Below are 24,619 nucleotides of genomic sequence, written 5' to 3'. Positions count from 1 at the left end.
AGTTTATAACAGACCGCATACCACGGGTGTGACAAAACATGTATTTTTACTGCTCTAATTACGTTGGTAACCAGTTTATAATAGCAATAAGGCACCTCGGGGGTTTGTGGTACATGGCCAATATACCACAGCTAAGGGCTGTATCCAGGCAGTCCGCATTGCGTCGTGCTTAAGAACAGCCCTTAGCCGTGGTATATTGGCAATATACCACACCCGCTCATGCCTTATTGTTAATTAGATCAGAGTTATAGATTTTTTTTAACCAATATTACAGACTTCAATATCCCATAAATAAAATGAAGGAATTCAAGTAAAGATTTGTGCTTTAATATACTAAATTGCATCTACCTATAATATACAAACATTCACAATATTTTGTACAATCACTTTGTGCTTTTCTCCCATTTTTTCAAGGAGTTTACTGTAACACGTTTACATAAATGGTCTATATTTTTTCCCATGATACAGCATAAAAATAAATTCAGCAACACCATTATAGATTCTAACTCTATAATTTACTAATTTACTTAGAAAATAATTATATTAAGACATTGTCAGCGTTATTGCAAATCTAGCAATTCAATAAAAAACTGAAAATACACATGGTGGGAAGTTACACATAAAAACGTGCTACTATGCGATACATAAAGATTTGGCAAAGTATGTTTCACATTGGTTGTAATCCATCATTTTTTCAACAATTTTTTTCAATATTTTCAGTTTTTATCCCATTTCACAAAGTATTTCGATGTGTCTCAGTTGACATTACATGATTTAAAGATTTCACATCTGCCCAAGATACATCAAACACTAATAAAACCGTTACAACTGAACACTTAATTATACAGTATATGCTTTGCTTTCTAAAACGCACACGTTCATGAAATAAACATTGTAAACATGGCTTACATGACGGCTACAAGATTATATTAGCTGAAGGGTAAGGAGGGAAAAGGGTGTGCTCTTCAATGAACATCTATATTCTACAACGTTATAGTCCCTCAGAATGTCAGAACACCCTGAACATGGCATTGGCTTAGTGTTGGTGGTGCAAGACGTATTGGCCATCTTGTCGTTTTATCAGTGTTATTACTCCCTTCATATCGTTGAGAATGAAAAATCAACGGGGCAGATTACGTTCGTTTGTCTTAGCTTTAGTGCTTGCGAAATGCTAGTAGGATGGCCAAGAGCACGAGACAAAATGACTCGGGAACTTCTGCAGCTATCAAGGCTTATCTCCTCACCCGTGTAAACTCGTAACGTGAACAGCTGTGTGTGTTTCTTTGTGCGGTGGTGAAGCCACTTTTGTTTGGAGGAGGAGAGAGGCAGTGCTGTGCTTACCTGTATAACCCTGCTTAAGGTTCTCTGACCTCTGAACCAGCTGGAGGTCAAAGCTATAGGGGTGAAACAGATATGTAATGCTAAAGAAAAGTAGTAGTAGTAGTAGTTATTGGGAGCTTGCAGTCATGAAATATATTGTATGGAGAGCTACCTTTGGAAAGAGGTTGGTGGAACTCGTAATAGCTTAACAGAGAATAGGAAAAGACCAGTAGTGGAATGGCAAGTGTATTAGGGGAGAACTGGGTGACCAAATCAGTATTAGCTATTTCACACTATAGGGCCGGCTCGAACCGCACTGTTCTGAACATTTTCTTTTCACATTGTCCTTTGCAGCACGGTTCCAGCAACTACGGTGGATGCGTATCCAGGCCAGCCCAGCACGGCTCGGCATGGCTTGACTCGGCCCTCTAAGTGTGAGTCAGGCACAGGTGCACTTCTGAGGTAGCTGGGGGGGCTTGTCGGTGAGCCTTGTGGTCTTGATGCTGGGGGCCATGGGCGGCTCCACGTCCACTCGTTCGGACATCTTGACGCAGATGATGTCGACCAGCCGCTCAAACACCTGCCGGACATTAATGTTCTCCTTGGCGCTGGCCTCGTAGTACTCGAACCCTGCAGACAGGCAGGACGTGTACATACAGCATGGTGAGTACATAGCTCTGGTCCAGGGTGTTAGTAGAGGAAGTACTAACGCCCTGGACCAGAGCTAGATGAGTACACAGCACACTGGATATTATACAAGTGTACCATGCTGTGTGTTTCATGTACCAACACGCTTTAAGATTCAATAAGATACTCGTACGCAGTAGTCACACTTTAGCCAACTGTACAAACTTTTAAAGCAAGAAGCTAGCATAGTGCTCCAGGAGTGACAGTAGGTCTCAGGAAGATGACTGAATGAAACAGCTAGCAGGGAATAGCTTGCCTTCACAACATGGGGTGCAAAGCACAGACATGACACATTATAGACATTAAATGTGTAGACTGGTTTGCAAGCCAACTCTTGACAAGACTAGAGCACTGCTAATAACATCTATAGGAAGAACTTATGTGGATTTGCTTATACAGCCCCTGGGGATAAGTCTTTACAGGGTTTTATCAACTTGACGAGAGTAGACGCCATTTGTTCACCACCTCAATGCGTCAGTGGGGTTTTAATTCAAATCTCATGCAAAACAGGAAAATGTGGCTAACGCACCCACAGGCATGCCAGAAATTACAGAAGCTGGATGACAGTATGGTAGTTCAGAGTGCAATTTAAGGCAATTAACACCACCAATTAACTCACCTAATTGGTCAGCCAAGTGCTTGCCCTTCTCTGCGGGCACTACCCTCTCCTCGTCCATGTCACACTTGTTACCCACCATGATGACCTGAGCGTTATCCCACGAGTAGGTTTTTATCTGGGTAGCCCTGAAACACACACACAGTCGCACACACACACAGTCGCACACACACACAGTCGCACACACACACACACACACACACACCAGGTTTCACCAATCAGTGTCTTTTCACTAGTGGTGAGTAATGAAAGGAGGCGATCAGCAAAGGAAGCCATTTTCAAGTATTGAGATGCAGCCCCGGTGTCTCTGACCACTCACCAGTCCTGAACAGCATTGAAGGACTCTTCGTTGCAGATGTCGTACATGAGGATGAAGCCCATGGCTCCACGGTAGTAGGCGGTGGTGATAGTCCTGTACCTCTCCTGTCCTGCTGTATCCTAGGGGACAGGCATACGTATGTATTATTACTACCGCTCATATATCATCATATGATAGAAGAACGTTTTACCTGAGTCGTGTTCACTAGGAACCAAACGGAAGCAAACAGGCTGAAACAGGGTGTGCACTAATGAATAGGACCCTGTGCTGGGTTAAAGAACCACTGTCTACCAGAGAAAATTGCATGTTAGAAATAAGCCATTTGCTAATGTAACAGTGTAGGTTCCGTCCCTCTCTTCGCCCCAACCTGGGCTCGAACCAGAGACCCTTGCACACATCAACAACTAACACCCCACGAAGCATCGTTACCCATCGCGCCACAAAAGCCGCGGCCCTTGCAACGCAAGGGGAAACCCTACTTCAAGTCTCAGAGCGGGTGACGTCACTGATTGAAACGCTATTAGCGCGCACCACCGCTAACTAACTAGCCATTTCACATCGGTTACACTAACACAAATGCCCAGTTCCATAACATATTATGGCCTTCTACAGACATAAAGTGTCTTAATAGAGTGTGGGGCCAGCATGTGCCAGAGCAGCTTCAATAATACCTTGGCATACAATCTACAAGAGTCAGGAACTCCAGTGAAGTAAGGCGACACCATTCTTCCACAAGAAATTCCATAATTTGGTGTTTTGTTGGTGGTAATGGAAAACGCTCCAGAATCTCCCATAAGTGTTTAATTGGGTTGAGATCTGGTGACTAAAACGGCTGTGGCGTATGGTTTACATCGTTTTCATGCTCATCAAACCATTCGGTGACCACTCGTGCCCAGCATTTTTATACATGACCCTAAGCATGATGGAATGTTAATTTCTGAATTAACTTAGGAAGCGCCTGCTTTCAATATACTTTGTATCCCTCATTTACTCAAGTGTTTCCATTATTTTGGCAGTTACCTTTACATTTCCTGTGTATATGAAAGGCACAGATACTGGCATTAGCATCGGGAGACAGATCTCTGACAGAAACACTGATTGTGGTTAGGGGAGATTAAGACGTCTTAGCAGGAGTTGAGGAAAAGGGGAGGCTTGGATGGAAAGTGACGGCAATATGCTTATCTCGTATCTTCCAAATCTAGGCTTACAGTATACCTCTCTGCGAGGAACTGTTGCCTGGGAAAATCACATGACACACAATACATCTGTGAAATACCAGGAGAACGACTTGGATGTTGAAAATTACAGATCAAGCCTTTCTCACCTCGACCAATCAGTGGAGGCTGGTGGGAGGAGCTATATGAGGATGGGCTCATTGTAATGACTGGAATGGAAACAATGGAACGGTATTAAACACAACAAACATATGGAAACCACATTTGACTCTCTACCATGAATTCCATTCCAGCCATTACAATGAGCCCATCATTCTATAGCTCCTCCCGCTAGCCTCCACTGCAACCAATGGCACATGTGAAATGTGTGGAAGTTGCGATTTCACACTGACAATTACTACAGAAGCTTGAGCTCTCAGCTTGCCACTTATCATTTAATTAAAGATCAGAGTACATGTGGTTGGCCTGCTAACGAGGGGGGGGGGTAATCAAGCATCTCAGAGTAGGATTGCTGTTCTTGGATCATCCGCCCTCTTGTCCATGTAATCTATAAATAAATGGGGCCAATGTGTGACATTGGGATGAACATTTCAAAATGGTTTGAAACAAAAATAAAAATGATTCTCATGATGTTCCACAAGTGTACGTAGAGGAATAAAAGTGAATATATGCAAATTCACCCATAACTCCACTTATAGTCCGAGAGCCTTTAAGCAGGGTTCATACAGGCATTGGCAAGTCAAATTCAAGGACTTTAAGGGACTTTTTCAAGCACGTAAATGTCATTTTCAAGAACCTCTGTGTTATACAATTGTATAATTTATGTAATTGTACATATAGGGCCTAATATAGAACCGCACCTTCCCCCAAAAAGCATGCAAAAAGTGAAAAAAGAAAATGAAAAAATAAAGTAGGCCATTTATGCATAATACGTTTTTTAGGCCTTGCCAATGCATTGATATTTCAAATTATTATTACATTCTAAAATATGTGAGAAAAATGTGGACATTGCCTTACTAAATAGATTGGATGCATACCGATTTTTCTGCAGCCTATGTGGCTGATGCAAGCACACAATAAATCCATGAATAGCGGTAGCATTAATCTCACCATTTGAATCTCACCATTGCTGTTTTCATGATGAGAAAGTAACCAGAAACCAGGTTCTTTTTTTAATGGAAAAATGTGCATGGAAAGCCAAATTGAAGCCAACATCAGATGTTGTCGTCCTCATAATTACCACAAGAGTAGCGCAACACCCTTCAATTGAAGCGGCGGGAAACATACGAAAGTGGCCACATCTCTCACATAAACGGATCAAAAAGGAAATCACTGATCCGGAGAAATTGGCTACAAAAATTATTGGGCCTTTTTCAAGCACCAAATTGAGAAAATGTCAGATTTTTTGGTAGGCCAATTCCAGTACTTTAATTTCTGCGCTCCAAATTCAAGTAGGCTACTTCAAGCCCAAGTATTGTTTAAAATTGCAGGTGTAACATGGAAAACAAAATGTATTTGTCATTTTATTTCATTACCAGATCAAATTGTGAATAAGCCCACTAGGCTATGTAAGTTTTAGCCATTATATCCAGAATAATTCATATGAATAACGCTGGGTGTTGCACAATAGTCTCTTCTACATAACTGCGCACAGTAGACTCGGTGTCCAAACCGAGGCACAAAAACCTATGAAGACATGAACACATTACCTTGATGCTCTTTCTCTGTTAAATCTAATGAGACCCTGCTGTAAATCAACCAGACAACAACAGATGATCAACATCAATTCGCTAAAGATATTAGATCCAACGTGGATCCAGACAACTGTCTTCACCGGCGTAACGCATGAGACACCAAAATATTCTGGACATTCCTCATGAATACCTTTTTTTTCCAGCACTTGGCCTGTTGTTGCATGGCATGCGCTATCTATCACAACAGCTGTTCGTCACTTGACTGTCATTCGGAAAAATCCTTCCTGGATCAGATGATGATATCAGTGCGTAACTAATCCGCTGGATACCATATGCTCATCCAACAAGTATCATGCATAATTATTGAAGAACCACGTTAATGACAGTATCGATTTAGGTTTTAAGTATCAAGGTAAGGTGACTCTTTAGGTCAGCATTTGATTTTGTAATCACATGTATTATTTTGTATTTGTGTGCCCATGAAAACTGGTTTCCCCACTTAACATGAGAAGACACTAAATGTTACATAGTTACACTGCATTTCCGAGATCTAGATCCAGGATTCTTAAAGGGTTCAAGTTCAATGTATCAGTACCGTATATATATTTTACCAGGTAAGTTGACTGAGAACACATTCTCATTTATAGCAAAGACCTGATTAATAGTTACAGGGGAGAGGAGGGGGATGAATGAGCCAAATGAGCCATACGGTAGCTAGATGTTTGTGTAGAAAACAAAAAGCTGTGAGAAAGTCGAGCCAACGTCCTGAACAACGTTCAACATGACACGAAGCCTTTAACTGATTAATGCTTAATATATGATAGTACAACAACTTACACTGCCATAAATGCAAGGAAAGAAAAGTAATGTATTATGTCACACGATTTTGGTCAACTCCGTCAAGACACCAACCATGACAAAGGGTTAAACAGGTTTAAAAAAAAAAAAAAGACTTACATAATAGAATAAAACTTTATTGTCCATCCAGGATGGACAATTTTTCTTTGGCATCAACTTCCATTAAAAGAATCACACACACATACATTCTCACATCATACACATTTAAACCAGTCAGTCCATCATGTTGCATCCACTAACAACATAGAGGACATTAATACATTCACTCACAAACGACCACTGTTCCAACTGCACTAGATAGATAAGTACATATACCGATACAATTGACTTTGCATTTAGTAGTCCAACAGCACAAGGAACGAATGAATGTTTGAACACGTTCTTCTTGGCCATGGGCATTCTGAAGCGCCGGCCAGAGGGAAGCCTCTCAAACTGAGGGCGTAGAGGGTTGGAGGGGTGGCCAACGACAGCCAGCTCCTTCTTTTTGGTTGCCTTGTGAAACAGAATGGTGTTGGAGGGTCGTGTCTCTCTATCTTTGGTGTGAGTGTGTTTTCAGCTTGTCGTAGGACCTACAGTGCATGTTTGTGTATAGGCATGATGAGAGAACTCTGTAACAAAATCTGTAACAAGCTGTCCTGATTAGGAAATGCTCACTAGTTTATAGAAAGACCCACATATGGCCTCTGATGCTTCTGATCAATTGACATCATCTGTGTCCTGGCTATTTAACTGTAAGGGAAGGAGAGGTTTGAATGTGTAAGTGGGTGATATCTACCAATAGGCTGTTTCCAGATCTGTTTGTGATATATAGCCAACACCTATGGTCATACAACCAACACAACAAAATACAGACCTGGGACCAGGTTACCACACAAACATCTCCCTAATCATAATAAAGCCACTCAAAGACTCAATCTAACCCATATGTTGATCCCAAAGACATGTCCACTGATCTCCCCTCATCTAAATCTTAAAGTGACTTTCAGAGGCGTCAATTTCTTATCGTCCCAAAGGGAGCTTCCATTTTTCCAAATGTAACTATTTCAGAATGGAATTGGCTGTGGGGTTTCTTCCCATCTAAATATGGAAAGCTTGTTTTGCACTGATGCTGATTTGTTGCCATTTCACTGCCTCTCTGTTCATTCGTGCGGCAAATGCACAAAAGCAGAAACATGTAGGAAACAGCCCAGCACTTTGTCCTCATGTAATTAATGGGGATTTCACATACAGTTCCTTCGGAAAGGATTCAGATCCCTTGACTTTTTCCACATTTTGCTACGTTACGGCCTTATTCTAAAATGTATGAAATAAATAAAAATCCTTAGCAATCTACACACAATACCCCATAATGACAAAGCGAAAACAGATTGAGAATTTTTTACAAATGTATATAAAAAAATATATATATATTAAAACCTTATTGACATGGGTATTCAGACCCTTTGCTATGAGACTAAATTGAGCTTAGGTGCATCATGTTTCCATTGTTTCTACAACTAGATTGGAGTCCACCTGTAGTAAATTCTATTGATTGGACATGATTTGGAAAAGCAGTCACCTGTCTATATAAGGTCCCAGTTGAATGTGCATGTCAGCGCAAAAACCAAGCCATGAGGTTGAAGGAATTGTCCATAGAGCTCAGAGGCTTCTGGGGAAGGGTACCAAAACATTTCTGCAGCATTGAAGGTCCCCAAGAACACAGTGGCCTCCATCATTCTTAAATGGAAGAAGTTTGGAACCACCAAGACTCTTCCTAGAGCTGACTGCACGGCCAAACTGAGCAATCGGGCGAGGATGGCCTTGGTCAGGGAGGTGACCAAGAACCCGATGGTCACTCTGAAAAAGCTGTAGAGTTCCTCTGTGGAGATGGGAAAAACTTCCAAAAGGCCAAACATCTCTGCAGCACTCCACCAATCAGGCCTTTATGGTAAAATGGCCAGACGTATGCCACTCCTCAGTAAAAGGCACATGACAGCCAGCTTGGAGTTTGCCAAAAGGTACCTAAAGACTCTCCAACCATGATAAACAAGATTCTCTGGTCTGATGAAAGCATGATTGAACTCTTTGGCCTGAATGCCAAGCATCACATCTGGAGGAAACCTGGCACCATCCCTACGGTGAAGCATGGTGGTGGCAGCATCATGCTGTGGGGGTGTTTTTCAGCTGCAGGGACTGGGAGACTATTCAGGATTGTGGCAAAGATTAATGGAGCAAAGTACAGAGTTATCCTTAATGAAAACCTGCTCCAGAGCGCTCAGGATCACAGACTGGGGGCAAACGTTCAACTTCCAACAGGACAACGACCCTAAGCACACAGCCAAGACAATGCAGGAGTGGCTTCGGGACACGTCTCTGAATGTCCTTGAGTGGCCCAGCCAGAGCCCGGACTTGAACCTGATCGAACATCTCTGGAGAGACCTGAAAATAGCTGTGCAGCAACGCTCCCCATCCAACCTGACAAAGCTTGAGAGGATCTGCAGAGAAAAATGGGAGAAACTCCCCAAATAATGGTGTGCCAAGCTTGTAGCGTCATACCCAAGAAGACTGTAATTGCTGCCAAAGGTGCTTCAACAAAGTACTGAGTAAAGAGTCTGAATACTTATGTAAATGTGATATTTCAATTGTTGTTGTTTCATACATTTGCAAACATTTCTAAAAACCTGTTTTTGCTTTGTCATTATGGGGTATTGTGTGTAAAAAAAAAAAAGGAAATAAAAGTCAAGTCACCTTTCCGAAGGCACTGTACATAGACATAGGCTCCGCTGCCGCCTGTGACCAATCACAATGGTTGCACACTAAAAGGTGTCCACATACTCGGTTCGGTTTACTCCTAGCAGAACTCGGCTAGGCGAAGCGAACGTCTGAGAAAAAAACAGCAATATTACAGTTTGTCCCTCTTGAGATGCCATAGCAACAAATAGTCAATATACACTTCCTCAAAGTATTCTAAATTAATCTAAGATAAATAAAGACATCTGTAATAAAATTCGACGTTTTTGCAGAGCAGGTCTTAGTTGTAAAATTTTACATCGAACTAAGATATTTGGTGCAGTATTTCCCAAGTGGGAAAAAGTTGAATTACAACTAACTCTCAATTGAAGAATCCCTACTGTTGACCAATCACCGACGAAGGGCTACCGAACTTCGATTAGCCTCAAGAAAAAAATGTGTGCGCTCGAACAGCTGAAAAAAAACCTGCAGAACGCTGCCTAAAACCAAAACGTCACAACATATGAGCGAACTGACAGGGAAGCGAGCATACCGTAAGCTTAACAACAACACATTTACCCCTTAGAAAGTAAAACAACTTGCAGCAGGCCGCATCCCACTTCGAAGTCACACATTTGTCCGGATGTGTGGCCACCTTCCACCAGACCTGGGTTCAAATACCATTTGAAATCTTTCAAATACTTTGACCGTTTGCTCTAGCCTGCCTGTGCCAGATGGGCCGGGCTTGCAGTTTTGGACAATTCTATTGGTTCATTAAACCATCTTTAGTGAAGCTTGCTATCTGCTATCACAAAGCAAGTGCTATTACTGTAGCTTTTTGCTAGATTGTTGTTGCTGCTGCAAACATCAATAGCGCAGCAGCTGTTTTGAGTGCACAGTGTGAGTGCACTGCCTTCTATTTTTACACCTCCAGCCAAGCATTTAAAGACGGGATCAATCTGCGCTGATTACCACTCTCTGCTTATCACAAACTGTAATTTACTCTGGCAGTGTTGTCTGCCTAGACCCCCACTTCTGTACCCTCCGTGGGTTCTACCCGCTCACCCTAAGGGGCCACTATAATTGCCTGCAGGATCTCGTTGTTGGGGAGTAGTGTGAAGAGCTGCTGCCATGACAACCATCATCGCCTGATGATGCAAGCTCACCAGAAGCTTCTGTTGCCTCTTTTTTTCCTCCCTAGGCCTGCAGGAGAAAGATTATTCGAGTCTGAAGCGTTACCCTTGAGACGTCCAACAGACAGGAAGGATGTGTGTTTGATTGATTCACAGGTGTGTCTGTGTGCGTTGCGGATGACTGTCTGCTTATTTAATTGATCTATAGTACAGTAATGACATCGTCATGGCTGTAGACAGTCACGAGGACTGGGTGCGACTGTGAACGTGGGGCTCGAGCCAAAGAAACAAGCTAAGTGGATCAACAAAGCGTACCCGGAAAGGACAACATGTAATCATTATGCACATAATAACGCGATTACGTATCCTGTATGTATTGGCGCATAATGAATATAGTCCTTATGCAGAGTACACTCAAGCACTGTATCTTGAGCAGTGGACTTTCAGCATGTAACTACAGTTTATGTAGACTGACAATATACAGTAGACCTGGGTTGAACGGAACAGGGTCATTACCTCCTGTGCGGTCTTATCAAGCCCACTGACGGTCTGCAAACAGGTGACAAACAAACGACAGCTTGAACGACACCTGTGTCACCACATGGCACATTCATAGGGGCATAGATATAGAATGGAATAGTAATAGAATATCTTCAATTTGTAAGTCGCTCTGGATAAGAGCGTCTGCTAAATTACTTAAATGTAAATGTTCAAATTCCATACGGGGAGAATATATAGCGTGATCTGTTTGCGCTGTGATGGCAACTCCTTGTCACTCATTGTTATGTTTGGCATGAGAAGGAGAGGCATGATGGCACAAACAGCAATGGTAGCCAGGCTAGAGAATAGATTGGGTTGAATGGCACACAAGCAACTGCCACTACTCACCCATATCTGGAGCTTGACCCTCTTTTCGTTCCTGTAGACGGTCTTGACTTTGAAGTCGATGCCCACCGTGCTGACGAAAGAGTTGCTGAACGAGTCGTCGGCATATCGGAACAGAAAGCTGGTCTTGCCCACGCTGCTGTTGCCAATGATGAGGAGCTTGAACATGTAGTCAAAGTTCTGGTCGGAGCCATCTCTCTGCCCAAAGCGCTGGTCTGCCTTCGCCATCTGTGGAGCATTGGAGCATTGATCATGTGTGCAGACAGATGGGTGGATGAGTCAAAAGGGGTTGGAGAGAAGTGTTCACTCAAGAATGAATGCCTTTGCAGAGGAAACCATGGTTTCAGGACTATTATAGCCGGGCTATAATCTCCACATTTCTACCATCTTGATTATCTGTTGGGGCATCTTCTCGAACAGATTTCTCAGAAATGTCATGACATGAGGGAAAAATGAATGTTGCATTGTAGCTTTTATTATAATAGCCTATATATTATATAATGAATAAAAAGTGGTTTTAATATGCAATACTGTTAACTGAATATATTAGTTGAATGTATCAGACAGTGACGTCTAGATGTGTGTTAGTCGACTTTGTATGTAGGCTAAACGGTTGGTCAGTGCAAATGCCGGTTTAAACCGCAGGTGTGGCCCGTTATTCAAAACACACACAGGCTATTCAAAATGTACGACTAAAGCTATAACTAAGTGCAACATTTATGAGATGGCATCTTCATTCAGAGAAACCATAGACATCCAATGTCTGTACACAGTAGGCTTGTGAAACCATCATCCAACTGCTGCCATCGTTATGATTATTAAGGCACAGGTGCAAATACATAGGCTAATTCGACATTTGTCTTTGGTCATATGGTACTGCTGGCAGACTACGACCCATAGTTATTGCTGTAATTCTAAAAGTATACGGATAACCGGTAAAATACCAAGACATTAAATGTTTCTTACCTCTAAATCTTCTCTGGGTGGTTGTTTCCTCGCCGTTCTCCTTTCGTTGGCTCCGCGACTGAACTGCGCTGTATGCACCTGACAAGTCAACTCGTTGGCAAAATACTTCTTGATTATGTATATGAATCGGCTTCTGTCTTAATCTGTAGTTTATCCAATCGTGTGATGGGGGTCGAATCACTTGGAGCTTATTCCTGGTGTATTTACACTTATGTCCAACAATGAAAATTCAACATTTTTTTTAATTTTTCCTCAAACTTGGGGGGTGGGGGCAAATAAAACCACCGCCAGTGAAGAACCCTGCTCTACACTACACAACCATAACCATTGTCGGCAGTCATTCTGCAGAGGGAGGACAGTTAGCATTAGTGTCAGTACCTCCTTATGTAAAGAAAAAGTCATCGTAAAGAAACTCCTGTGAATGGAATGGAGCAAATGTGTAGACCGGCACTCCTCTGTAGGAACAGACGCCTATCACACCACAGAACGGCAATACAGGAATTTGCAGTGTTGATTATATTAGCCTACATGACTCATCCATGAAATAGGCAGACTACCAGTGAAAATATAGCTATACATTTATACTGGTCTGAGTTGCAGTAAATCACTTCACAATGTTGTTTAGGTTGATTGTGCAAAGTACACACAACCAGAAAATCATGTTATGAATACCCCGCTTGAACAGTATGGCATTGTCAATACCTCTAATTTATTACAAGGTATAAAGAGCGCAACAGGTGAATAACATGTGATCGCTCAAGTAACAACTATGTAACCATGTAGTACCAGTATAATAAAAGAAAGGAGGCAAATTGTCTTACCATTTTTTTTACTGTATTACACAGTTCATCCATCAACCACAAAGCTAGATAACTATGTACACAATCTCATTGTACACTTCCTTATGTTTTGAAAGCAAAATTCCTGCAGTTATTGTACACAAAAATATCAAGCATATATCATGGGAAAACACAAAACACTGGGATAGCATCCCAAATGGCACCCTAATCTGTTTTTTAGTGCACTACCCTTGACCTGGGCTCATAGGGCTCTGGTCAAATGCAATGCACTCTTTAGGGAATAGGGTGCCCTTTGGGACGTAACCCAGGCTCTAAAAATGGAAGATGAGACTACTGTCAAGTGCAACTGTAAGATTGACAGGGGCACAGTGAGGAAGAACATTTAAGGCTTTGATAAGATTAAACAACATTGATTCATTACATCATCTATGCCCAGGAATTTAGCATACATTTTGACTGATGAATCTGCTCAACCAGGTCATAAGTCCCAAGCAACAGACTTCATCCATTATCCCCTGCAAACGCAAGAAGAGGCTCCAAATGAATGACCACGTCCCCTGGCGATTCCAATCCTGTGGTGAATTGGAGCGTCATTTTACCATCCGACAACTCTTAGATCTAGTTTCCAGAGGTGAGTGCAGGACTGATGCCGCTCTGTTCCAACTCAGCGATCACTGCCATGTGTTTGAAGTCGGCTGGTTTGTGGTTAAAGGTCTCCACCAATCGGAAGGTCTCCTGCCGCTGGGTTCCGTAGAACAGCTGCACCTGATTGGCCAAGCACTGAGCCAGATGTACGGTCTGCAAAAATAGTGTTTCGTTAAAAGCTTTCCTCTACTTAGACCACAACAAATAGCTAAGCTATATATGATGACTACTGTGTAATAAGCAAACAAAATACCATAGGTAAAATGACATTGGAATCGACAGTCCAAATACTTGACCAATTACCATCTCACCCAGCACAGTTGTTGGTATAATTTATTCATGTGCTGTTTGTATACACATCTGACTAGACTGTATGGGTAACGGTTAAGTTGCATGTGAAGCATATGCATAATTGGATTCTTCTGCTGCTGATTTCAAACACTGACTTCAACATCTTTATGATCAAGTGGAACTGTATTGCATCATGTACGATGGCTTATTAAAAACCAACTTACCATAAACTTAGGATCCATCTCAGCAGTCATGAGCACTACACCCTTATCCTTCTGCAAGTCTGAGTAGTGGTAGAGGATCAACTGACTGGGGGCGTGCTCTCCCATGGTCTGTGGAGAGGGTCAGGAAAACATCATGTGTTATACAATATAGTAGTATATCATCAATATCAGGGGTCTCCAACCCAGTCGCTGGAGAGCTACCATCCTGTAGGTTTTAACTCCAACCCCAGTTGTAACTAACCAGGTTCAGCTTATCAACCAGCTAATTATTAGAATCAGGTGTGTTAGATTAGGGTTGGAGTGAAAACCTACAAGACGGTAGCTCTCCAGGAACAGGGTTGAGAGTCCTGATCTATACTATCTATTTGAATATCATGATTTTTATTACTTTCGGATATCCGGATAGTCAAAATACATGTGTTTTAAAGCTTTGATTGACTGACAATAACAACAAGGGTGAACCGTGTGTAGGTTAACCGAGGTAAAGTTGGTTTTATATTCACACATTCAGACATTCGCCAGAAGCCATTTAAAATGGTAAAAATCAATAACTAATTCATCGATTGTCACAGAAACATAAACATAGATATGGTTTATTCTATAAATGTCTAGCATACTTATACAACCTTTGTTTTGAATAAAGATTCTAGTTTAGATTAGATATAAATACAGAATCTATAAGATGCCATTTAAAGCAGTATAAATCAATAACTAATTCACTGTTTGTCACAGAAACATCAAACTTCGTATGATTTATTCTATAAAAGTCCAGCATACTTTTACAACTTTTATTTTGAGTGAAAATTCCAGGGGGGTTTCTAATGATCAATTAGCCTTTTAAAATTATAAACTTGGATTAGCTAACAACATGCCATTGGAACACAGGAGTGATGGTTGCTGATAATGGGCCTCTGTACGCCTATGTAGATATTCCATTAAAAATCAGCCGTTTCCAGCTACAATAGTCATTTACAACATTAATGTCTACAGTGTATTTCTGATCAATTCGATGTTATTTTGATGGACCAAAAAATTGCTTTTCTTTCAAAAACAAGGACATTTCTAAGTGACCCCAAACCTTTAAAACGGTAGTGTACGTATATACTGTGTATATACTGTGTGTTTTTAGCCCAGATACAAAACATGTACCGTCCACTTGTGTTATTGTTAGCCACCCTCTGGGATCTTTCAAAACCCATGCTATATATATAGCATGGGTTTTGAAAGATCCCAGAGGGTGGCTAACAATAACACAAGAAGTGGGCGGTACATGTTTTGTATCTGGGCTTAATGTATACATTATGATTTGTCTCTGAACTGTATGGGAACCCCTCTGCAATCTACTGGCACTAACCATTAAAAACTAGGACTTCAACTAGGCTGTCCCTATGCTATTTGCTCTCTTTCTCTCTTAAACTGCTAGCACAAAGCCTATGTGAACATTTAGTTTTTCACAAAAGATCATGAAAAAAAAAATAAACTGGCCCAAATCAGCTCTACATAATTCAGCAGGGAGGTGTGCAACTACCACACATTATACCAGTGCGGAAACTACATCACCTACATAGATATTAACGCATCCCTTTCAATTCACTTGCAGAAAGAACTATTTGCAAACCTATTTAAAATGTCCAGAAAGACAGTGGTCTTAGAAGGGTATTTATACTTTAAAATACATATTTTAAGTGAATGGATGTGGATGAAAATTCTGCCAGTGTTTTAATGTCCTAGTTTCATGTTTTTTTTGTCAGAATAATAGTAGAGAGAATGATTTATTTCAGCTTTTATTTCTTTCATCACATTCCCAGTGGGTCAGAAGTTTACATACGCTCAATTAGTATTTGGTAGCATTGCCTTTAAATTGTTTAACTTGGGTCAAACGTTTTGGGTAGCCTTCCACAATAAGTTTGGTGAATTTTGACCCATTCCTCCCGACAGAGCTGGTGTAACTGAGTCAGGTTTGTAGTCCTCCTTGCTCGCACATGCTTTTTCAGTTCTGCCCACACATTTTCTATAGGATTGAGGTCAGGGCTTTGTGATGGCCCTCCAATACCTTGACTTTGTTGTCCTTAAGCCATTTTTCTACAACTTTGGAAGTATGCTTGGGGGTCATTGTCCATTTGGAAGATCCATTTGCGACCAAGCTTTAACTTCCTGACTGATGTCTTGAGATGTTGCTTAAATATATCCACATAATTTTCCTTCCTTATGATGCCATGTATTTTGTGAAGTGCACCAGTCCCTCCTGCAGCAAAGCACTCCCACAACATGATGCTGCTTCACGGTTGGGATGGTGTTCTTTGGCTTGCAAGCCTCCCCCTTTTTCCTCCAAACATAATGATGGTCATTATGGCCAAACAGTTCTATTCGTTTCATCAGACCAGAGGACATTTGTCCAAAAAGTACGATCTTTGTCCCCATGTGCAGTTGCAAATCGTAGTCTGGCTTTATTATGGCGGTTTTGGAGCTGTGGTTTCTTCCGTGCTGAGTGGCCTTTCAGGTTATGTCGATATAGGACTCGTTTTACTGTGGATACAGATACTTTTGTACCTGTTTCCTCCAGCATCTTCACAAGGTTGATTTGCACTTTTCGCACCAAAGTACGTTCATCTCTAGGAGACGTCTCCTTCCTGAGCGGTATGACGGCTGCGTGGTCCCATGGTGTTTATACTTGCGTACTATTGTTTGTACAGATGAACGTGGTACCTTCGGCGTTTGGAAGTTGCTCCCAAGGATGAACCAGACTTGTGGAGGTCTACAATTGTTTTCTGGGGTCTTGGCTGATTTCTTTTTGATTTTCCCATGATGTCAAGCAAAGAGGCACTGAGTTTGAAGGTAGGCCTTGAAATACATCCACAAGTACACCCCCAATTGACTCAAATTATGTCAATTAGCCTATCAGAAGCTTCTAAAGCCATGACATCACTTTCTGGAATTTTCCAAGCTGTTTAAAGGCACAGTCAACTTAGTGTATGTAAACTTCTGACCCACTGGAATTGTGATACAGTGAATTATAAGTGAAATAATCTGTCTGTAAACAATTGTTGAAAAAATTACTTGTGTCCTAACCGACTTGCCAAAACTATAGTTTGTTAAGAAGAAATTTGTGGAGTAGTTGAAAAACATGTTTTAATGACTCCAACCTAAGTGTATGTAAACTTCCGACTTCAACTGTAGTTTGAAGTTTCTGTGACAAACGGTGAATTAGTTATTGATTTATACCGCTTTAATAGGCATTTTATAGATTGGATGTATTTCTATAAAATCAAAACCGGAATTTGTATTCAAAACAAATGTTCTAAAAGTATGCTAGACATTTATAGAATAAATCATACCTAGTTTGATGATTCTGTGAAAAACATTGAATTAGTTATTGATTTTTACATTTGTAATGGCTTTTGGCGAATGTCTGTTGAATGTAAAACCAACTTTACCTCGGTTGTAGGATGCCAGTGCGTCTTCTGTATGCTCATAAATACGGTCACAACTGTTTTATAAACATAGTCATGTAATGGTTTATCCTTGTAGGCTATGTAGCAAAGTCAGAAAAATACTTTTATTACATTTTAGACAAAGCATTTCCCCCCCACAAAAAAATACGCACATTTATTTCTCAGAAATGAATACTCTCCCAAGTAATTGAATATTAACATCCATTTGGATATTTGAATATTCTAATAATTGTGCCCATCCCTATATTTTAGATAGGTTTTTATCATCTGCTATGTATTTTATCTATGGTTTCGTTTGGATAAGTGATGATGGATTGATCATTGAACTTTTATGGGAATAATACCTGGACATTGATGAGGGAGGTGAAATGGAGCTCGTGGTCCGACCACTGGCCCAGGAAGAACTCATAGCCCTCCTTCTGGGGTAACGCATACAGGAACTGGAGACAGGGGAGTCACAGATTGTAATCATCATCACTGCTGTCTATTTTCAACTGTTTCTTTACTAAACTATCTGACATTAAATTACCATCATTCTGCTTTGCGACCATCAACCAACAAGAGTTCCAATTGTACTCAAGAGTATAACATCTAAAAAATTATAAAATGCAGGGACTCAATCATATCTCAATTCACTGTTGTTCTATTAGTCATACATCATTCAGGTTGTGGTTAGCATGAAGCACTGAACTAGTTGAAGCTGGAGCGTACCATTCTTTAGTAGAGCAATACTCCCACCAAGTGGTCTTTATTACATGTTACAATCACATCTGCTCTGACTTTAGTCATTACGCCAGACAAATTGGCAAAGAATTTATTTGTTCGCAATTTGTATGCGTCATTGCAAACACACTTTATTATCATCAAATATTTTGACATATTACAGCACAGTTGTAATAGACACTGAGCAGTGAGATTCTTACCGCAGGGTTCGACTTAGCTCGGTTGAAAATGACTTCAAAAATGTGAGCCTAAAATGTAGGAATAATTATGCAATTATCAGAAAACATTAGTTAAGCCAAGCAAGTCAAATTACTGGCAAAAGTGTTTTCTGACAAAATAGCAAACTTACTGGTATGACAGCACTGATGGTGTCTTTTGTGGCATAATACTGCCTCCACAGCTGAAAACAGAGAATGAAAGTTAAACATGTTTCATTCCTCTTATGACAACATGAAAAATAACACGGTTCTTTACCTAGATATGACATTTAATCTCCAAATATGTAAAATATCCATACCTCTGCAATTTCTTCTCCTGAATTATCCCGGATCAAGTCCAAGTTGAGGATAGATCCTAGGGTCTGTGCAAAAACAAAAAAGAAGTAAATGGGATCACCCAGGTGTACGGGGTGAGTTACCCTCATACATGGGTAACAAGTAATGGGCTCGTAAACCTTGTGAAAAGATGTATACAAATGCAATCCAATAATGTCAATAGTATCAATCAATGCCGTTCCACATTCTCTTCAGCAATTTACAACGCTATCGAGGACAGCATGTTCATTTTCACCTTGTCTTTAGTGAATCTGCCTGAACCATCAGCCTGCTTGTCACGCTTCTCCAACTGCAAATAAGGTAAGATTTGTTGCATATCAAATTGGAGACAATCAAACAGTGTTTCCCTCCATTGGTGTAGTGCATATTGGCACGAAGGCTGTCAAAGCTACATCTATGGGCTCGCAGTCTTTCAGCGTAAAGATTCCTACAACAGGGGAGAGGATGCACGCACCCCAAAGCAACGGTGGGTAGCCTAACAGACCATGTTTAAGCATTATGATTACACCCAACAAAATGTTGTGTTAACTTACCTCCTGCTCCATGACTTTGACAAAGTCTCCTTGTTTAGAGTGTCCAAGAGGCTCCCTCTTGACTTCAATCCGCTTCTCGAGCCGAGCATTGAACTCCTGAGGTTTGGCACTAAAAAAAAAATATGAAATAACTTCTGGTTAGGAAATGTTTAAATTCTGAACTAAGGTACAGGTCAGCCTAGCCCGTGATCATGACGCAGATCCATTACTCATAAGAGTCATTGGACGAAGGAGTCTTCTGTACGGGGGTGTTTTGTTAAGAGCCCAGACGCTCAATCTGAACATTGACACGCATGGTTGCGGTACGGTTTTGGAAGCAATAAGGACCTTATCTTTCATGTCAGTTGGAAATACATTTTCAAAAAACAAAAAAGTTAAATTGATACACACGTTGATAGGGTAAGGGTTAGAGTTCCCACACGCTTATATCGATCTTCATGTAACAGCGCTTGTTTACATAAGACAAGATGCGACCACCTGTGCTCAGTCACTATCTATCATGCTCCGAACACCTGTGTACAAGCCTAACTCAGGAAGTGTAGCGGAAGTGTAGTTTGGAGGCAAGGGCTCCCGAGTGGTGCAGCGGTCTAAGGAACTGCATCTCGGTGCTTTAGGCGTTACTACAGACACCTTGGTTCGATTCCAGGCTGTATCACAACCGGCCGTGATTGGGAGTCACATAGGGCGGCGCACAATTGGCCCAGCGTCGTCCGGGTTTGGACGGTGAAGGCCGTAGCTGGATGGATCTGTGGAAAACGGCTACATCAAGTGTATATTTGTTTCTTTGAAGGATTCTTTCTTTCTAATCAAAGATAAGGGCCATGCGTTTGCGAGCAATGATAATTGAAAAATACAGCGTCGGGATTATAGTTCACATGAGGTTGTCGTGGGCGAAGCTAATGGTTAAACTGTAGGGCGGCAAAATGCCACCTAGAGTTTGAGAGCTAAAGGTCAGCCTAGAGCAGTGGTCACCAACCTTTTCTGAGTCAAGATCACTTTCGGAGTCAAAATGCATGCCGAGATCTACCGCCCTGATTTTTTATTAACATGGCTTAAAAAATGTTAGCCTATGCAACATTAACCAATTAAAAACAGTACTGTAGCAATGAGGTTTGTGCAGTAAGCTATAGGCCCAACACATTATCACCGCATACTGGCTTTGCTTGAATTTACCTGCCAATGCATTGTTGTTCGGGACATTTAAAAAATATATATTTCAAAATTTGAGGTAGGCTATATGATTACACTAGTAATAGATCCGTTATTGTATTACTTGTGAAGCACGGCTGAGTGAGCATACATTTAAATCATTTGCTTTTTATTTTACTGGGCTGATGGTGCCTGCATCTGATGGTCAGTCTCAGCGGAGGGAGAGCAGCAGACTGAGGGTCCGTCTCTCAACGTCCCTCCGCTCTCCCTTTCCTCCACTGACACTGACCAAAAAGGGACACAGTCTTCCAGCTGATGGCAAAACTCGAGTCGCACCGCATTATTTCTGCCTCATGCACAAATTCATGTCGTTACTCACATGAACAGAGAAAGTGAAATATTCCTCGATATTAAAAAAGACCCAAGCCGCTAATAATAACAACACAAGCCTATAGATACACTTTCCTACTCATTCACTACTGCTGCACTGTTTGCTGCAGCGCTGAGTGGAAATAGGAAGAAAGCACATTTCATACAGTGTTGACAGTGCGGAGTAAGAACTTAAACATGAACTCACTAATAAAAACAGCAGCTCTTTGATGTATTCGTGGACAGTCTCTCTCTAGTCATGGATTTGAAATCTCACAGTATACATTTTGCCGTAGCTTTCTTTTATGCCTGCTACGTTACTGCAGACTCGGTCATCTGAGCAATCTGATTGGCCAGCAATTATTTCACTTATAATTCACTGTATCACAATTCCAGTGGGTCAGAAGTTTACATACACTAAGTTGACTGTGCCTTTAAACAGCTTGGAAAACTCCAGAAAATGATGTCATGGCTTTAGAAGTTTCTGATAGGCTAATTGACATCATTTGAGTCAATTGGGGGTGTACTTGTGGTTGTATTTCAAGGCCGACCTTCAAACTCAGTGTCTCTTTGCTTGACATCATGGGAAAATCAAAAGAAATCAGCCAAGACCTCAGAAAAAAAATTGTAGACCTCCACAAGTCTGGTTCATCCTTGGGAGCAACTTCCAAATGCCGAAGGTACCACGTTCATCTGTACAAAAAAATAGTACGCAAGTATAAACACCATGGGACCACGCAGCCGTCATACCGCTCAGGAAGGAGACGTGTTCTGTCTCCTAGAGATGAACGTACTTTGGTGCGAAAAGTGCAAATCAATCCCAGAACAACAGCAAAGGACCTTGTGAAGATGCTGGAGGAAACAGGTACAAAAGTATCTATATCCACAGTAAAATGAGTCCTATATCGACACAACCTGAAAGGCCGCTCAGCAAGGAAGAAGCCACTGCTCCAAAACCGCCATAAAAAAAGCCAGACCACGGTTTGCAACTGCACATGGGGACAAAGATCGTACTTTTTGGAGAAATGTCCTCTGGTCTGATGAAACAAAAATAGAACTGTTTGGCCATAATGACCATCGTTATGTTTGGAGGAAAAAGGGGGATGCTTGCAAGCCGATGAACACCATCCCAACCGTGAAGCATGGGGGTGGCAGCATCATGTTGTGGGGGTTCTTTAATGCAGGAGGGACTGGTGCATTTCACAAAATAGATGGCATCATGAGGCAGGAATATATTGAAGCAACATCTCAAGACATCAGTCAGGAAGTTAAAGCTTGATCTCAAATGGGTCTTCCAAATGGACAATGACCCCAAGCATACTTCTAAAGTTGTGGCAAAATGGCTTAAGGACAACAAAGTCAAGGTACTGGAGTGGCCATCACAAAGCTCTGACCTCAATCCCATAGAACATTTGTGGGCAGAACTGAAAAGGCGTGTGTGAGCAAGGAGGCTATAAACCTATAAACCTGACTCAGTTACACCAGCTCTGTCAGGAGGAATGGGCCAAAATTCACCCAACTTATTGTGGGAAGATTTTGGAAGACTACCTGAAACGTTTGCCTTTAAAATTGTTTAACTTGGGTCAATGCTACCAAATACTAATTGAGTGTATGTAAACTTCTGACCCACTGGGAATGTGACGAAAGAAATAAAAGCTGAAATAAATAATTCTCTCTACTATTATTCTGACATTTCACATTCTTAAAATAAAGTGATTCCTAACTGAATTCTTACTAGGATTAAATGTCATGAATTGTGAAAAACTGAGTTTAAATGTATTTGGCTAAGGTGTATGTAAACTTCCGACTTCAACTGTACATACATACCGTTACATTACATATATATATATATATATAGCTAGTTAACACAGTAGGCAATACTTAGCGGTCACCAGGTCTTACCCATGGTTGTTACACCTGGGTATTTCATTTCCCTGTTCATTATCCAGTGACAAACATCAGTTGGAGTTGTACACCAAACTAGCTAGCATATTAGCCTGGTGCTAACTAATCTTTGCTAGCGTTTGACTTTGCGCTTACTTTCGTAGTTTCTTTATCTTTTCCTGATATTTATTATAATATGGATTGTCTTCCAGTTCCGGCTCTTTCTTCACAGAAAATGCTCTAAAATGCGAAGGCACCAGACCTGGGATGAACGGTCGTATTCCAGTTGCCCTGACCGCTAGCATGCCACGGTACAAACAAGACATTTGCACCATGGCCGCCGCCATATTTCCCTCGTTGTCGCACATAAATAAAGCGCCGTGAAGAAACACTATCAACTTAATCGTTCCGAGGACCTGTTCTGTGTGTGTCAAACAGTAAATGAGAAAGGTCCATATAACTATATGGATATGCCTAAATGTTTGTCTTTTTTTGTTAATCAAGTGGTTTAAGCATTTTAATTAAATCCATAAATGTTCCAAATCACAACACAACAGTCTTCTAAAACATTTGCATTCATTTCGAAATCAGTTTGGAATGCATCAAAACAAGCTTGGAATGCAACAGTAATGCACATGAATGCACAGAGTATGTTAGAATAGTAGCAATGGTGAAAACACATTTTAGAAGATTCAAGGTTTTTATTATGAACAAATTTACAGAGCAGCTTCAAGGTAAACTGTAAATAATGTCAGAGACCATCTTTTTTTTAGAACTGAAACCTTTCGGTGTTTGAACTGAAGTACAACGTAGTACAATGTAGTACTGCAGTAATTGAGTTCCTAACCCCACCCACCCCCTAGAATAGCACCCACTTATGGCTTATCTTTTGTCTGAAGGGTAATGTAGTTATATTGACATTTTCCTCCATAAAATAACTCCATAGTATATTTGGGTCTCACTTTATTTGGATAGTCCTTTACAGGTGATATTTTTGATTCTCAGATGATGAATAAACTCTCTGTCGACATGCAATAACTAGTAGGTTTGCCATGTATCCTTCAACCACCCTGGAAAACCAGCTGACGCTATCAATGATTCAGCTTGTGCTTAGTTACTGTAGTTAAACATCTATAGCACACTACCCCAAATAAAATATTGCCAATATTTGTGTTGGTATTGCCCTTTAAGTGTGGTAATCCACATTCCTCTTCAGTGATTCTGTGCTGGCGATGAGCAAATGTATCTGCGTTCTGGTGCCGTGGTGCAGGTCATGGGTGTCCATGTTTTCTGGCTTTGGGCTAACACACATGTGGATCTAGAGGCAGCACTCTCGGGCTGCTGCTCTTGGGCTCGGTCTCTCTTGAGTCTGGAGAATGACAGGGATCTGCCGTCCGTCCAGGTCCAATGTCCCGGGCTGCCTGACAGGCCTGTAAACATATGAAACAAGTATTCAGGAAAAATACAACTCTGTGTTCTGCTTTAAGATAATTTGCGAACAGAGAATATGGCAATGTTCCCCTTACCGATCCAAAAGGCCTGTTTCCCAGCAAATTTCCATAACCAAGCCATGTCTTTTTTTGACTGGACACCTGTTAGATTGCTGTCAAACCTTAGAAAGAGCATTAAAAAC

The 24,619-nt window shown here is 41.1% G+C and overlaps 3 protein-coding genes across 3 annotated transcripts in view; all 3 read right to left on the bottom strand.

The window, feature by feature from the left end:
- Positions 1-305: 305 nt before the first annotated feature.
- Positions 306-12,432, bottom strand: rab3b (RAB3B, member RAS oncogene family). The gene is made up of 5 exons (NM_001173892.1): positions 12,363-12,432; positions 11,400-11,624; positions 2,943-3,061; positions 2,627-2,751; positions 306-1,950 (listed from the first exon to the last, which is right to left on the bottom strand). Exons 2-5 carry the CDS (start codon positions 11,622-11,624, stop codon positions 1,760-1,762), a joined length of 660 nt encoding a protein of 219 aa, NP_001167363.1. The 5' UTR covers positions 12,363-12,432; the 3' UTR covers positions 306-1,759.
- Positions 12,433-13,047: 615 nt separating this feature from the next.
- On the bottom strand, positions 13,048-23,393 carry LOC106613565 (ATP synthase mitochondrial F1 complex assembly factor 1). The gene is made up of 9 exons (XM_014215963.2): positions 23,143-23,393; positions 19,585-19,693; positions 19,287-19,340; positions 19,015-19,077; positions 18,847-18,897; positions 18,698-18,745; positions 18,119-18,214; positions 14,323-14,430; positions 13,048-13,960 (listed from the first exon to the last, which is right to left on the bottom strand). Exons 1-9 carry the CDS (start codon positions 23,352-23,354, stop codon positions 13,781-13,783), a joined length of 921 nt encoding a protein of 306 aa, XP_014071438.1. The 5' UTR covers positions 23,355-23,393; the 3' UTR covers positions 13,048-13,780.
- A 279-nt stretch (positions 23,394-23,672) lies between these two features.
- Positions 23,673-24,619, bottom strand: part of LOC106613563 (FRAS1-related extracellular matrix protein 1) — a 56,438-nt gene continuing 55,491 nt past the window's right edge. The window contains exons 36-37 of the mRNA XM_045687368.1: positions 24,513-24,598; positions 23,673-24,416 (exon numbers count right to left, since the gene is read on the bottom strand). Of these exons, the coding sequence (XP_045543324.1) occupies positions 24,199-24,416; positions 24,513-24,598 (304 nt within the window). The 3' untranslated portion in view covers positions 23,673-24,198. The remainder of the gene's footprint in view (positions 24,417-24,512; positions 24,599-24,619) is intronic.

The sequence above is a fragment of the Salmo salar genome, chromosome ssa10, assembly GCF_905237065.1.
Source record: "Salmo salar chromosome ssa10, Ssal_v3.1, whole genome shotgun sequence".
In the NCBI taxonomy this organism is placed as follows: domain Eukaryota; kingdom Metazoa; phylum Chordata; class Actinopteri; order Salmoniformes; family Salmonidae; genus Salmo; species Salmo salar.
Note: the sequence above shows the minus strand (reverse complement) of the source record. Positions and strands in the feature narration are given on the sequence as shown.